This window comes from Euleptes europaea, chromosome 9 (assembly GCF_029931775.1).
Source record: "Euleptes europaea isolate rEulEur1 chromosome 9, rEulEur1.hap1, whole genome shotgun sequence".
Classification (NCBI taxonomy): Eukaryota; Metazoa; Chordata; class Lepidosauria; order Squamata; family Sphaerodactylidae; genus Euleptes; species Euleptes europaea.
The window spans coordinates 8,400,275-8,415,675 of record NC_079320.1 but is presented as its reverse complement, the minus strand read 5'-3'; the positions used below and the strand labels follow the sequence as shown (position 1 = coordinate 8,415,675).

Genomic DNA, 15,401 nt, shown 5'->3' with positions numbered 1-15,401 from the left:
GGAAGCCTGTTCCACTGTGGAACCGCTCTAACTGTTAAAAAATTCTTCTTAATGTCTAGATGGAAACTCTTTTGATTTAATTTCAACCCGTTGGTTCTGGTCCGACCTTCTGGGGCAACAGAAAAGAACTCGGCACCCTCCTCTACATGACAGCCCTTCAAGTACTTGAAGATGGTTCTCATATCCCCTCTCAGTCTTCTCCTCTTCAGGCTAAACATACCCAGCATACTGTCTTTCCAGCCAACAAGAGAAAAGAAGAAAACAAGCACATATCCAGAGACACACACACACACACACAGAGAGAGAGAGAGAGAGAGAGAGTGCACCAAAGGGAAAGTTAGAAACCAAGGAAGTTCTTCTATTACGGCGCAAATTAAAACCTTAAGGCCGATCTGGGCTTCTTTCCATGCAGGAGCCAGGGAAATTGCGATACAATCAGACCCATTAGGAGAGGAAGGGGGAAAGGAGGGGGGTAAACCCAGAAGAAAGTTTGGGATGGGGACAACTGCCTTTGCATCAGCATCTGCCGCACTGCACACGTATCCCAACACAGCCATGCTGACACGCTCAGAGAGAGATTAATACTGGTAAGAGTTATTATTAATAATGCCAACTGGAGATGCCAGCCTCCAGGTGGGACCTGGGGTCTCCTGGAATTGCAGCTCATCTCCAGACTAGAGAGATCAGTACCCCTGGAGAGAATGGATGCTTTGGAGGGTGGACTGTATGGCATTGTACCCCACTGGGGTCTCTGTCCTCCCCGGGCTCCATCCCCAAATCTCCAGGAGTTTCCCCAACCTGGATTTAGGAACCCTACCCACCCCCAATTCCCTGCCAGTGGCAACCCTAATGCTAACCAATAGATCTAAGGGAGCCAGTGAGGTGTAGTGGTTAAGAGCGGTGGTTTGAAGCAGTGGAGCCTGATCTGGAGGACCGGGTTTGATTCCACACTCCTCCACATGAGTGGCGGAGGCTAATGTGGCGAACCAGGTTGGTTTCCCCATTCCTTCACATGAAGCCAGCTGGGTGACCTTGGGCTAGTCACAGTTCTTTAGAGCTCTCTCATCTACCTCACAGGGTGTCTGTTGTGGGGAGGGGAAGGTGTTTGTAAGCCGGTTTGATTCTTCCTTAAGTGGTAGAGAAAGTCGGCATATAATAACCAACTCTTCTTCTTCTTCTAACAAGAGGATGATCAATTGCAAGAAAAATCTCGTTTGGGAATCAACAAGATTTCAGGGGTTCAAGCTTTCTGCAGTCAAAGTTCCCTTTCAGATTCCAGAGGAAGAGAGCTTTGACTCCAGGAAACTGAGACCCTGGAGATCTTGTTGGGTCTCTAGCGTCCTACTGGGCTCAAATCTGACTGCTCTCCTGCAGACCAGCAGGGCTACCCTGGGAGTGGCTGTGGCTCAGTGGTAGAGCCTCCGCTTGGCATGCAGAAGGTCCCAGGCTCAATCCCCGGCATCTCCAGACCAGGCAAGTAGGTGATGTGATCTGCCTGAGACCCTGGAGAGCCGCTGCCGGTCTGAGTAGACAATACTGACTTTGATGGATCCTACTCATTTAGATGATAAAGTTACACCCAGAACCATTTTGGGGAGGGGGCATGGCTCAGAGGCAGAGCATCTGCTTGGCATGCAGAAGGTCCCAGGTTCAATCCTCGGCATCTCCGGTTAAAGGGACCAGGCAAGTAGGTGATGTGAAAAGACCTCCGCCTGAGACTCTGGAGAGCCGCTGCTGGTCTGAGTAGACAATACTGACTTTGATGGATCCTACTCATTTAGATGATAAAGTTACACCCAGAACCATTTTGGGGAGGGGGAATGGCTCAGAGGCAGTGCATCTGCTTGGCATGCAGAAGGTCCCAGGTTCAAGGGACTAGGAAAGTAAGTGATGTGAAAGACCTCCGCCTGAGACCCTGGAGAGCCGCTGCCAGTCTGCGTAGACAGTACTGACTTTGATGGACCAAGGGTCTGATTCAGTAGAAGGCAGCTTCATGTGTTTAGGGGAGGAGCTGTGGCTCAGTGGTAGAGCATCAGCTTGGCATGCAGAAGGTCCCAGGTTCAATCCCCGGCATCTCCGGTTAAAGGGACTAGGAAAGTCGGTGATGTGAAAGACCCCCGCCTGAGACCCTGGAGAGCCGCTGCCGGTCTGGGTAGGCAATACTGACTTTGATGGACCGAGGGTCTGATTCAGTAGAAGGCAGCTTCATGGGTTCGTGGGTAGCCAGTCCGGGGGGGGGGGAGGAGGAGGGGGGGGGAGGATGCATCTACTTACTTCTCCGCCCGCCGAAGTCCTCAGGTGCCCCAGCACGGCCGCGAAGAAGCAAGCGGACAGCACAACCATCCCGGAGAGAGAGCGGGAGGGCGAGTTTCTTGCAAGGAAGCAACAAAAAAAAGGGGGGGGGAGGGAGGGAAGAGGGGGGCGGAAAGCAAGAGAGAGGGAGGGAGGGAGACGGGGAATGCCCAATTCCTGGGCTTTGCAACGATTGCAAAGGAGGGAGGGCGAAGGCAGCAAAAAAAAGAAAGAAAGACAGAAAGACAGAAAGAAAGAAAGAAAGAAAGAAAGACAGGAAGAAAGAAAGAAAGACAGGAAGAAAGAAAGAAAGACAGGAAGAAAGAAAGACAGAAAGAAAGACAGAAAGACAGAAAGACAGAAAGAAAGAAAGAACCCCCCCCCCCAAAAAAAAAATTAAAAAGAGAATTAAAACGCACGCCTGGGTTTGCACGCCCTTGGGTTTGCAAGCGGCAGCCCCGGCTCCCCTGGGCACCCTGCGCCAAGTCTGGCTGCGGCCGGAGGAGGCAGAGGCGAGGGGAGGAGAGAGCCCGGCCGGCCCGGGAGAGGGAGGAGGAGGAGGAGAACGGGGGGGGGGCGACTCCTGCTGGCGGCCAGAGCCGTCGGGCGGCCCCCCCTGCGCGGCCCGCCTCCTGCTGCCCTCCCCGCCGCCGGCTCCTCGCCTGCGGACCGGCCCGGCTGCCTAATAAAGCCCCCGCCGGGCTCCACCTCCCTGGCCGGCGACACAGGAACGCACGAAGCTGCAGCCTCCTCCTCCTCCTCCTCCTCCTTTTTTTTTTCCTATAAATTTTTATTAGTTTTCACCCAAAAAGAAAACATCACAAATTATAAATCACATAAACAAATAACTGAAAAACAAACAAAAATGACAACAAGAGCACTTGAACTACAGTTGTTCATCTTCTACTATTCTATTGTACAATAAACAGTGCCCGTATACCCACCCTCCACCTTACATGTGTATCCCACCACCACTGGACTTCCGGAGAAGTGTTCTGACAGTGGTTCTTGTAGGTTATCCGGGCTGTGTAACCGTGGTCTTGGAATTTTCTTTCCTGACGTTTCGCCAGCAACTGTGGCAGGCATCTTCAGAGTAGTAACACTGAAGGACAGTGTCTCTCAGTGTCAAGGGTGTAGGAAGAGTAATATATAGTCAGAAAGGGGTTGGGTTTGAGCTGAGTATTGTCCTGCAAAAGTATTGTCCTGTAAGTATCAAGATAATGTGCTAATGAGGGTATGGTATGTTAATATGGAACCATTGTATCCTGAAGTGATCTGTTAATGTGTGTAATCCAAAACTAATCTGTATGGCTATTGTTGAATGTTGTCTTTGTCTGGAGGTTTTTCAGGACAGGAAGCCAAGCCTTATTCATTCTTAAACTCTCCTCTTTTCTGTTAAAGTTGTGCTGATGTTTGTGAATTTCAATGGCTTCTCTGTGCAATCTGACAAAATAGTTGGTAGAATTGTCCAGTCTTTCAGTGTCTTGGAATAAGACCCTGTGTCCTGTTTGGGTCAGTCCATGTTCAGCCACTGCTGATTTCTCAGGTTGGCCAAGTCTGCAGTATCTTTCATGTTCTTTTATCCTTGTTTGTATGCTGCGTTTTGTGGTCCCGATGTAAACTTCTCCACAGCTGCAAGGTATACGATATACTCCTGCAGAGGTGAGGGGGTCTCTTTTGTCTTTTGCTGATCGTAGCATTTGTTGTATTTTCTTGGTGGGTTTAAACACTTTTGAAAAAACATAACCTACAAACAGTGTTTAAACCCACCAAGAAAATACAACAAATGCTACGATCAGCAAAAGACAAAAGAGACCCCCTCACCTCTCCAGGAGTATATCGTATACCTTGCAGCTGTGGAGAAGTTTACATCGGGACCACAAAACGCAGCATACAAACAAGGATAAAAGAACATGAAAGATACTGCAGACTTGGCCAACCTGAGAAATCAGCAGTGGCTGAACATGGACTGACCCAAACAGGACACAGGGTCTTATTCCAAGACACTGAAAGACTGGACAATTCTACCAACTATTTTGTCAGATTGCACAGAGAAGCCATTGAAATTCACAAACATCAGCACAACTTTAACAGAAAAGAGGAGAGTTTAAGAATGAATAAGGCTTGGCTTCCTGCCCTGAAAAACCTCCAGACAAAGACAACATTCAACAATAGCCATACAGATTAGTTTTGGATTACACACATTAACAGATCACTTCAGGATACAATGGTTCCATATTAACATACCATACCCTCATTAGCACATTATCTTGATACTTACAGGACAATACTTTTGCAGGACAATACTCAGCTCAAACCCAACCCCTTTCTGACTATATATTACTCTTCCTACACCCTTGACACTGAGAGACACTGTCCTTCAGTGTTACTACTCTGAAGATGCCTGCCACAGTTGCTGGCGAAACGTCAGGAAAGAAAATTCCAAGACCACGGTTACACAGCCCGGATAACCTACAAGAACCAATGAACTCTGACCGTGAAAGCCTTCGACAATATGTTCTGACAGTATTTATATATATATATATATATATATATATATATATATATATATATATATATATATATATATATATATATATATATATAATTTTTATTGGATTTTTTAACAGAACAAACACAATATAAAAGAACAAGAAAAAAAGAAAAAAAAAGACAGTATTTACAATTACCTTATACTATTTATATATAAGCGACATGTCTGTGTGTTAAGTGCCGTCAAGTCGCTTCCGACTCATGGCGACCCTATGAATGAAAGTCCTCCAAAATGTCCTATCTTTTGACAGCCTGGCTCAGGTCTTGCAAATTGAAGGCTGTGGCTTCCTTGATTGAGTCAATCCATCTCTTGTTGGGTCTTCCTCTTCCTGCTGCCCTCAACGTTTCCTAGCATGACGGTCTTTTCCAGTGACTCTTGTCGTCTCATGACGTGACCAAAATACGACAGCCTCAGTTTAGCTACATACATACGTAAGCTACATACTTTATCTATAATTCATTAACTATACTTGTAAAATTCATTTTTGCCAGTTCATCCCAAAATGCGATGGCCCTTAACCAAGTTTTTTTGAACTCTTCCATATCTTTACCATGTAAAGAATCTGTCAGTTTGGCCATCCGCATGTACATCCACAATTTCTCCAGTCTTTAATTGAAGGTTTATTCACTTGTTTCCAATTTTTTGCTATTGTAATTCTGGCTGCTGCAAAACTATATTGGCATATAACTCTATCATATTTATCCATATTCTTTTTAGGAATTCCTAATAAACAAAATGCAGGATCTTTTTTTAATTTTGTACTAATCAAATTATTAGTTTCAGGCTAACCTGGGCCAACCAGGTCAGAGCTTTGGTGCGCTTAGCCATGAACACATGAAGCTGCCTTCTACTGAGTCAGGCCCTCGGTCCATCCAAGTCAGTCTTGCCTACTCAGACTGGCAGCGGCTCTCCAGGGTCTCAGGCAGGGGTCTTTCACGTCCCCTCCCTGCCTGATCCCTTGAACTGGAGAGGCCGGGGATCGAACCTGGGACCTTCTGCATGCCAAGCAGAGGCTCTACCACTGAACCACAGCCCTTCTCCATAAGATTAAACCATACTCTTAGGAGATACGAACACATGAAGCTGCCTTAGGGCCCCACTCTCTTGGGGCCCCTCAAAAAATTTAAAGGAAATAATAATTATTTCACTGTTAATATACTTCTTAATTGTATTTCAGTTCAACAATTACTTTGATAAAATACATATTTTGTTATGTGCAAATGGCTTTAGATATCTATTACAGGTAGGTCCATAAATTACCATATAGCATATATTCAACACAAAAAACAGCGACAATTTGTTGTTGACAAAGGACAGCTGGACACACAAAGGGCCCCATTACCTTCAATAGCTTAGGGCCTCATCAAACCTAAATCCAGCCCTGGCTGAGAGTATGTGACTGGCCCAAGGTCACCCAGCAAATTTCCATGGCAGAGTGGGGATCCGAACCCAGAACCTAGTCTGACAACTTAACCACTACACCATGCTGGCTCACACAATGGGGTCCTAGGTAAAGGTAAAGGTAGTCCCCTGTACAAGCACCAGACCCATGGGGTGGTTTCACATCCCGACGTTTCCTAGGCAGACTTTGTTTGCGGGGTGGTTTGCCAGTGCCTTCCCCAGTCATCTTCTCTTTACCCCCAGCAAGCTGGGTACTCATTTTACCGACCTGGGATGGATGGAAGGCCGAGTCAACCTTGAGCCGGCTGCCTGAAACCGACTTCCGTCGGGATCAAACTCAGGTCGTGAGCAGAGCTTGGACTGCAGTACTGCAGCTTACCACTCTGCGCCACGGGGCTCAGAATGGGGTCATAATGAGTCATAAATAAAATAAATGGGTCATAATTAAAAGGCACCTGGGATTTTGGCCATACCACCCCGTTCCCAAACAAGAGTTTGTAACACTTAACTCAAAGGAGGGCATCTGAAGCACACTGGTGCTTCTGGAAACAACCAAGTGGTTGTACCTGGAGCTCTGCAAAATAAACTAGTCACAGAGAAGAAATACATTCAGATTCATGTACCATTCCATGCATGAAAGTCTTTTCTGTCTTTATTGAGGTGGTTATGCACACCAGCTTGCTGGGGGTAAAGGGCAGATGACTGGGGAAGGCACTGGCAAACCACCCCGTAAACACAGTCTGCCTAGGAAACATCGGGATGTGATGTCACCCCATGGGTCAGGAATGACCTGGTGCTTGCACAGCGGACTGCCTTTACCTATGCACACAAACAGCTGAGGGATTCAGTCCAAGGCAGCTCCTCCGGAGAGGTGGCATATCAGTTTCCCAAATACATAAATAAACCTGGGCTGGGCTCTTTCCAGGAACTAAACTTTTTTTTTTTTAAGAGAAACTGTTGTTGTGTAAATGATGGATAACCAGTTTGCTCAACATACTGTTTAATCATCGTTTACACCAGGGGGTTTCAAGGGAGATATTATTCAGAGGACATATTGCTCCATTTTCACCCCATTTCTCAACTGTGAGCAATCCCAGGGGGAATATAACTTCTGGATGATTTTGATCTCAGGTTCCTGCTATTCTGACCTGAAATTCTCCAATGATGATTCTCCTTTTTGTGAATCATTGAAACATAGAGTTGGAAGGGGCCATACAGGCCATCTAGTCCAACCTGCTGCTCAATGCAGGATCAACCTAGAGCATCTCTGACAAGTGTTTGTCCAGCCTCTGCTTGCGTATGTGTGTGTGTTTGTGTTAAGTGCCATCAAGTCATTTCCGACTCATGGCGACCCTATGAATCAATGACCTCCCAAACGTCCTATCTTTAATAGCCTTGCTCAGGTCTTGCAGACTGAGGGCCGTGGCTTCCTTTTTAGAGTCAGTCCATCTCTTGTTGGGTCTTCCTCTTTTCCTGCTGCCTTCAACTTTTCCTAGCATGATTGTCTTTTCCAGTGACTCTTGTCTTCTCATAATATGTCCAAAGTACAACAGCCTCAGTTTAGTCATTTTAGCTTCTAGGGTCAGTTCAGGTTGATTGGCAAAATGATTGGCAGTCTTTAAGCCTCTGCTTAAAGACTGCCAATCAATCAAATCTGTGGTTCTTTATTTTCTGCATAGTTTCTTCTTTCTTCCTTTTTTTGCGCTGGATTTTTCTACTACTTTGTGCTGAATTTTCCCGATCAATAAATCAGCATTAGACATACATACTTTATAGGCACAAATGAGACATATTTTATAAATACCATAAACATTGTAAAAACATGCACACAGTACAGGGGAGGGGTTGTGGCTCAGTGGCAGAGCATCTGCTTGGCATGACCAGCGGGGTGCCACAGGGGTCTCCAGGGGGCTGGACTAGATGACCCTGGAGATCAGCTGAATTAGCAGGAGCTCTCCTGCTACTACCTGGCAGTTGGCAACCCTACTTATACTGAATCAGACCCTTGGTCCATCAAAGTCAGTACTGCCTACTCAGACCGGCAGCGGCTCTCCAGGGTCTCAGGCAGGGGTCTTTCACTTCACCTACTTGCCTAGTCCCTTTAACTGGAGATGCCGGGGATTGAACCTGGTACCTTCTGCATGCCAAGCAGATGCTCTACCACTGAGCCACAGCCCCTCCCTGAACATAATGGATGCAAACAGCGCTTTCTGCAGCAAGCACCAGATCTCCTAACACTTTGGCAGATCTCCAGAAAGCTTTTGTGGCAGCGCCTAGAACACGGCTCCTCTATTTGTTGTCCGGGGTGTCCACCAAGTGTTTTAAGTGGGTGTGGCCAGGTAGGGCTTTTGCCCAGCAAGGCTTCTGATCGGCCATCAGAGATTTGCTTGGCTGTGCAGATTTTTTAAAAAATATATTGCTTTGGAAGCAGCTGCCACCACGGCGCAATGATCGGCACTTAAAGTTAAGCTGCCGCAATCGTTTTGTGGCTGGCTCCGCCACCTGTGGCAGCCATTCTGTGGCAGACATTTTGCTGCTGCGCCCACCATGCTGTGTCAGCATTCCAAATGTGCCCGCGGGCTCAAAAAGGGCCCCTGCCCTAGAAGGCTGCAACCCATTTTATGTAACCCCAGCAAGAAATTCTCAGATCGCTTTTCCGCCCTCCCCTTGAAACTATCTGCAAAATGCACATCTGCAAAGCATCATTACTATCACCTCACCCCTGCCGGCAAACTGCCCACTCGAAGAACCATCTCAAATATATTAAGAGATGTTTTGTCAAGGCCTTGGCCACTCAATCGTGCTGATCAGACCAGTCAAACACAAAACAAGTCACTCCGGTTTCCACCTATATCTGTGACCAAAGATACATGTTTTTTCCCATGTAGAAGATGAAGAAGAAGAAGAGTTGGTTTTTATATGCCTACTTTCTCTACCACTTAAGGGAGAATCAAACTGGCTTACAATCACCTTCCTTTCCCTTCCTTACAACAGACACCCTGTGAGGTAGGTGAGGCTGAGAGAACTCTAAGAGAGCTGTGACTAACCCAAGGTCACCCAGCTGGCTTCATGTGCAGGAGTGGGGAAACCAACCCAGTTCACCAGATTAGCCTCCGCCGCGCATGTGGAGGAGCGGGGAATCAAACCTGGTTCTCCAGATCAGACTCCACTGCTCCAAATCACCGCTCTTAACCACTACACCAATTCCACATGTTTGCAAAAGAAAAACCCCAAGGTTCCCTGCAGGGGCTACGATACATGAAGCCACGCTAAAGTCATCGCAGAGGGATCTCCTCCAGTTTCCTTTTCTGCATCCACTTCTTCCCTTTTTTAAACTCACTCCGGCTTCCCTGGTTCTGGCAAATATGTTCGACTCTCAAGCCAAACTTCATTACTCCCATTTCTGAGAACAATCCGCACTGTTCCTTCCACGCTGGTTCTTCAAGGATCTCTGGCACAGCCCCGTCGAAGACACACGTCACCACCCCTGTGACTTTTCCCTGTGCTTTGCTGGAAATGATATCAGAAGGAAAGGTCCATGCATGAGAAATTCCACCGTTATCAGAAATGGTGCTGATATGCTGACAGGCCGGTTGGTTGCAAAACTACTGAATTCACCCCTGGAGATTCAGTCCGTTTCAATAAAGTCCATAAATATTGCATCAGTAGGCAACGGAAACAAGACGTGAAGGTTGGCAACCTTAATCCAAGGGCATTTTAAACGGAGACGGCTGAATTGTGCAAGCTGTTTAAAAGTCTTGCGTTGTGAGGCGATGTGCGTGAATCTGGCCAGGGGAGAAGCGATCCTACTAGAGAGAGTTATTTTTGCACAGAATACATGATTCACTCTGGGGATTCTGACCAGGGAATATTTATAAACACATCTAAATGGTTACGATAAGCACACACACACAAGGAAACCCATTAAGGTAATGATGTCCTCCTTTAAATAAAAAAAAAAGGAAAATCAAAGCATGAACTCCTCCCCCCCACCCGGTTAAAACACACTTACTTGAGGCTAAGATGAGCTGCATCCACTTACCATCTGGTATTTCAGAAGCAAAATCTACCGTGAAAAATGCCCCTGTGTGTATGTAAAGTGCAGTAAAGTGACCTCATATGGTTTTCAAAGCAAGTGAGGTCATTTGCCTTTGCCTTTGGGCGAAAAAGCATGGTCACGTTAGCCTCCTTTATTCCCTGTTTCAGCCAGGATTTAGCCAGGATTGAACGCACGTTGGGCGAAAACACATGAGTTTGATCCTGGCTGAATCCTGGCTGAAACAGGGAATAAAGGAGGCTAAAGCAACCATGCATTTTCACCCTTCCTCTGCAAAGTCTTCCCTGGTGGCCTCCCGTCCAAGTACTGACCCTGCTTAGCTTCCGAGATCGGAGTATACTATGCCATTCCAAATCCTTATATTTCACGTTACCTTGTCTCATTTATATATACATTTTGTAAGTGCGGCCGTCTGAGTGGACAATACTAACCTTTGGATTTGATTTAAATCAAATAGATTTAAATTATGATTTAAATAACTAGGCAGTAAAACTAGATTTAAATCATAGTTTTCTTCCTCCTCACACTTAGCTCCTTGTGCAGATCTATTCAAACAATCTTTTCTTCATTGAACTTCTTGAAACGTAGCACTTAAAAGGTAAGGGGCTGATTCTGTGTGCATAGATTTGCAAAGGAACAATGGGATTAAGGTCATTTTCTCAACACTTTATGTTTATTTTATAACATTTTTGCTGTGAAGAAGAGGGATGTTATCTCTGCAGGCACAGATTCACTGTTTTGAGAACTGCAAAACCAAGCATCTGTCATAATATCCTCTAGATTAAAAATGCCTAAAATAATCATACAGAAACCTCTGGAAGAACATGACATTGTGAATGGATTAATAGAATTCATTTACCAAAAAAATTTAAACATTGCATGAATATACAGCCTCAAGCTAAATAATTAAAAACTAATTCTTATTTCATGACAAATAACCTTTGGACTATATTTTAAACAGAAAACTATCTTTAGATAGATTTTTCCTCAAAGAGCATTTTATTTTAAATACTCCGATTTAAACCAAAAATCCAATTTAAATTTTTAAAATCTGATTTTTGTTTTTTTAATTTAATCATTGATTTTTAATCACCCTGTTAACCTTGATGGGCTCATGGTCTGATTCAGTATAAGGCTGCTTCATGTATGTGTGAGCTTTGAAGATGGAGTATCCCTCATTCTGGGGCTTCTAAATAGCAGGTGCATGGACCCCTCATGTGAATTGGGGCATAGACTCATAGAGTTGGAAGGGGCAATACAGGCTATCTTGTCCAACCCCCTGCTCAATGCAGGATCAGCCTAAAGCATCCCAACAAGAGACATGGCTAAATTCTAATCACTAGTAGCCATAAAGACTAAATGGAGCCTCCATGTTTGAAGGCAGTATACCTTTGAATACTAGTTGATAGGGTGCAGCAGTGCTTGGGGGTGCCCTGGCCTCAATGCCCCTGCTATGGTCTTATCAACCACTGGGATAAACAGGATGCTGGACTGGATGGGCCATTAATCTGATCCAGCCGGGCTCTTCTTGTTCTATACGTTTCCCATTCGTTACGGGGGGGGGGGGGGAACTGTTTAGTTAAAGATTTAGGAAGGCATCACGATTTAGCAAATACACATCTTTTATCTGTCTGCCGCTGTTTGTTCAGTTGAGAAGTGGGAACATCTGTCCATTTCCCAAAAATCAACAAAACCTTACCCTAATTCAGAACAGCTGCTAACTACATATACACACACGCAGCATACTCAAATACAAGCCCCCTGCTCCACTTAGAATAACAGTTTTGCTAGGTAAAGTTGAAGCCGTGAAATTTCGGGGGTCAGCGCAGGGATTATAGACACATGCTACAGAAATTGGCCATGCAGGTACAATCCTATACCAAGTTGGGGGTTGTTTGGGGGGGGGGGTGTTGCCGTCACATCACATCTGATTTATGGCACCCCCATAGGGTTTTCAAGGCAAGAGATGTTCAAAGGTGCTTTGCCATTGTCTGCTTCTGCTTCATGACCCTGGTGTTCCTTGGAGGTCTCCCATCCAAATACTTGCTAGGGTCAACCCTGCTTAGCTTCTGAGATCTGACAAATGTAGGTTATCCTGGGGCTATCTCACTCAGGGCTATACAGAAATCAGTGGATTTAACTGGATTAACTCTGCATCAGATTGCACTGTGCCTAACCTTGAGACTTCTCCATGTACTTATTCAATTGCTTTTTCATTCCCTAATTCTTCCCACTATTTGTAATTAGCTTGTGGAACTCACTGCTACACCATAGGATGATAGTAGGGTTGCCAACCTCCAGGTGGTGGCTAGAGATCTCCCGCTGTTACAACCAATTTCTGGGCGATGGAGATCATTTCCCCTGGAGAATATGGCCACTTTGGCAATTGGACTCTATGACACTGAAGCCCCTCCCCTCTCCAAACCCCACCCTCCTCAGGCTCAACCCCCCAAATCTCCTGGTATTTCCCAACCCAGAGCTGGCAACCCTAGGTGACAGCCACTCACTTAGGTAGCTGGGGAGAGAGAAGATAAGGCACATTCATGGAGAAGAGGTCCATCAGCCACTAATTTATATATCAAAATATTTATAACTCATGCCTCCCACTACCCATGGAGCCTCAAGCAGCTATTAGCAGCCATTGAATGGAGCTTCCATGTTCAGAGACAGTAGTCTTCCAAATGCCAGTTCCGGAGTTGATGTCTTTTCTGCCCCCTTCAGAGGCATAGGCTTGGCCACTGTGGGAACCAGGGCGCTAGACTAGATGGACTATCAGTTTGATTCATCTTGGTTGCTCTCGTGTTTTAAATGGAACCTCCATGTTCAAAGGCATATCAGTTGTTGGAAGGATAACACAAAGGGGAAAGGTTTGGGGTCTCTCATTTGCTCATGTTTCTTCTGGAAATTTAATTGGCTGCTGTGTGAATCAGGATGCAGGACTAAAAGGAATGGTGGTTGAATTTGTTAAAAGTTTTTCTTTTCTATCTTACCCAAATACAGTACCCAGATCTACTTAACAATTCTTGAAAACACTCCTCATTATCCTCATCACTGTCAGCCGGTAGTGTTCTTAGTTGCGCTTGCAACCTAGCACTCCTCCTATGCCCAAGTAGGAATGATCTGCACTTTCAGCATCACTGCTCCAGAGGATGTGGAGGGCTGCTGTTGGATGCAGCTGAGTCCCCAACCTGGATGGTTGTAGGCACGGGGAACATTCATCCATCCATGCCTGCTCTGGTTCTTCCCTTCCACTGTCTTCTGCTTCCAGGTCCTCTTCCTCTGAGGAAGCCTCAGCAGGTTGATTCATGACACTCTAAGGCACTGGTGATGAGTTTAAGGACCCAAGAGGGTCATGGCCCCCAAAAGTTTGGGAAACACTGCTCTAGCGGCTTAAATTTTAGAATAATGCTGTCTTCAGCTAACAATAGAAGGTTTGAAGTCCTGGCATTGAGATCTCCTTTGAAGGACTGTTTCTGAGATACATTCTTCATCTGTTTGGGAACAGAATACTATGCTTCCTGTGGTCCAAACCAAGTCTGAATGCAGTTTATTTATTTTTTTAAAATAATAATCTTAAATTAGGTACCTTCCAGCTTTTGACATTTCATGTACCATTTGTATCTCTTCACAGCTCTTAAATTGTGAGGTCATCCTGAACTCGTATTGTCAAGTTCATTTCTTCTTTTTTGTGTAATCAGAGCAAATGCTTCTAGTTAATGAAGACCGATCAGTTTCCTTAAGTAGGAACATTTGCTAAACCATTATGGGAAGAAACTCTCCGGCCAGACATTAACCTTTTGGTACTGTTAGTGTTATGTGGGTATGTCAAAACATCTGTAAAGTATGATAGATTCTAAATTAAACCTCTTGTCTTGTGTTTTCCTTTTTGCCTAATAACATTTTGGAAAAGAGGATTAGCTAAACGTTGGATTCACAATGGGCAACCTATCAGAGGCTGGGAAGACCCCTACAATCGTATGAAAACTGAAGAGACAAGCAGTGAGGACAGCCATCTTGGGTACCAGCTAGGGTTGCCAGGAGGGTTGCCAGCCCCAGGTTGGGAATTACCTGGAGATTTTGGGGGTGGAGACTGAGGAGGGCAGGGTTTGAGGAGGGGAGGGACTTCTGTCACCTGGAGATCAGTTGTAATAGCAGGGGATCTCCAGCCACCACCTGGAGGTTGGCAGCCCTAGTTGCCAGGTCCCTCTTTGCCACCAGCGGGAGGTTTTTGGGGGTGGAGCCTGAGGAGGATTGGGGTTTGGAGAGGGGAGAGACTTCAGTGCCATAGAGTCCAATGGCCAAAGTGGCCATTTTCTGCAGGTGAACTGATTTCTATCAGCTGGAGATCAGTTGTAATAGCAGGAGATCTCCAGCTAGTACCTGGTTCGAATCCCCACTGTGTCATGGCAATTTGCTGGATGACCTTGGGGTCAGACGCTCTTCCAGCCTAACCTACTTTATCAAGTTGTTGCTGTGGAGATTAAGGGAAGGAAGGGTGAACAATGTAAATCTATTTGGGTTCCCATTGTTGGGTATAAAGGAAAAAAAAGAGGGGTATGTAATGGAATGGTATAACTGGATCTTGTCAGATTTCACAAAGTAAGAAGGGTTGGTACTTGGAAGGGAGACCACCGCAGAAGGCTCTCCAGAAGAAAGCTATAGCAATCCACCTCTTCTTTTCATTTGCCTTGATAGCCTCTTGTTGGGGTTGCCATGATTTGGGTATGTCTTGGTGAAGAAAAAGAAGAAGAGCTTGCTTTTATATGCCAACTTTCTCTAACACTTAAGGCAGAATCAAACCAGCTTACAATCACCTCTCCTTCCCCTCCCTACAACAGACGCCCTGTGAGGTAGGTGGGGCTGAGAGAGTTCTTAAGAGAGCTGTGACTAGCCCAAGGAAAGAAAGAAATCCAGCACTCCAGAAGTAAAATCCCTTGATTAACCGTTCATTTTCCATTGCGAAGAGATGATCGACGCAATTGTACACAGGCTCGGATGGAAAGAGACATTGTGAGCAAGGTGAATTTACTTTTCAAATGGGTTCCATGCTAAAACTGAAGCACTGCCAAACTGTTTCCCTTTTTTCACTCTTTCTCA

The 15,401-nt window shown here is 45.6% G+C and overlaps 1 protein-coding gene across 1 annotated transcript in view; it reads right to left on the bottom strand.

The window, feature by feature from the left end:
- The window catches only part of ADAMTS3 (ADAM metallopeptidase with thrombospondin type 1 motif 3), a 112,494-nt gene extending 110,151 nt beyond the window's left edge, over positions 1-2,343 (bottom strand). Inside the window, exon 1 of the mRNA XM_056855776.1 lies at positions 2,275-2,343. Within this exon, the coding sequence (XP_056711754.1) occupies positions 2,275-2,343 (69 nt within the window). The remainder of the gene's footprint in view (positions 1-2,274) is intronic.
- Between the last annotated feature and the right edge of the window lie 13,058 nt (positions 2,344-15,401).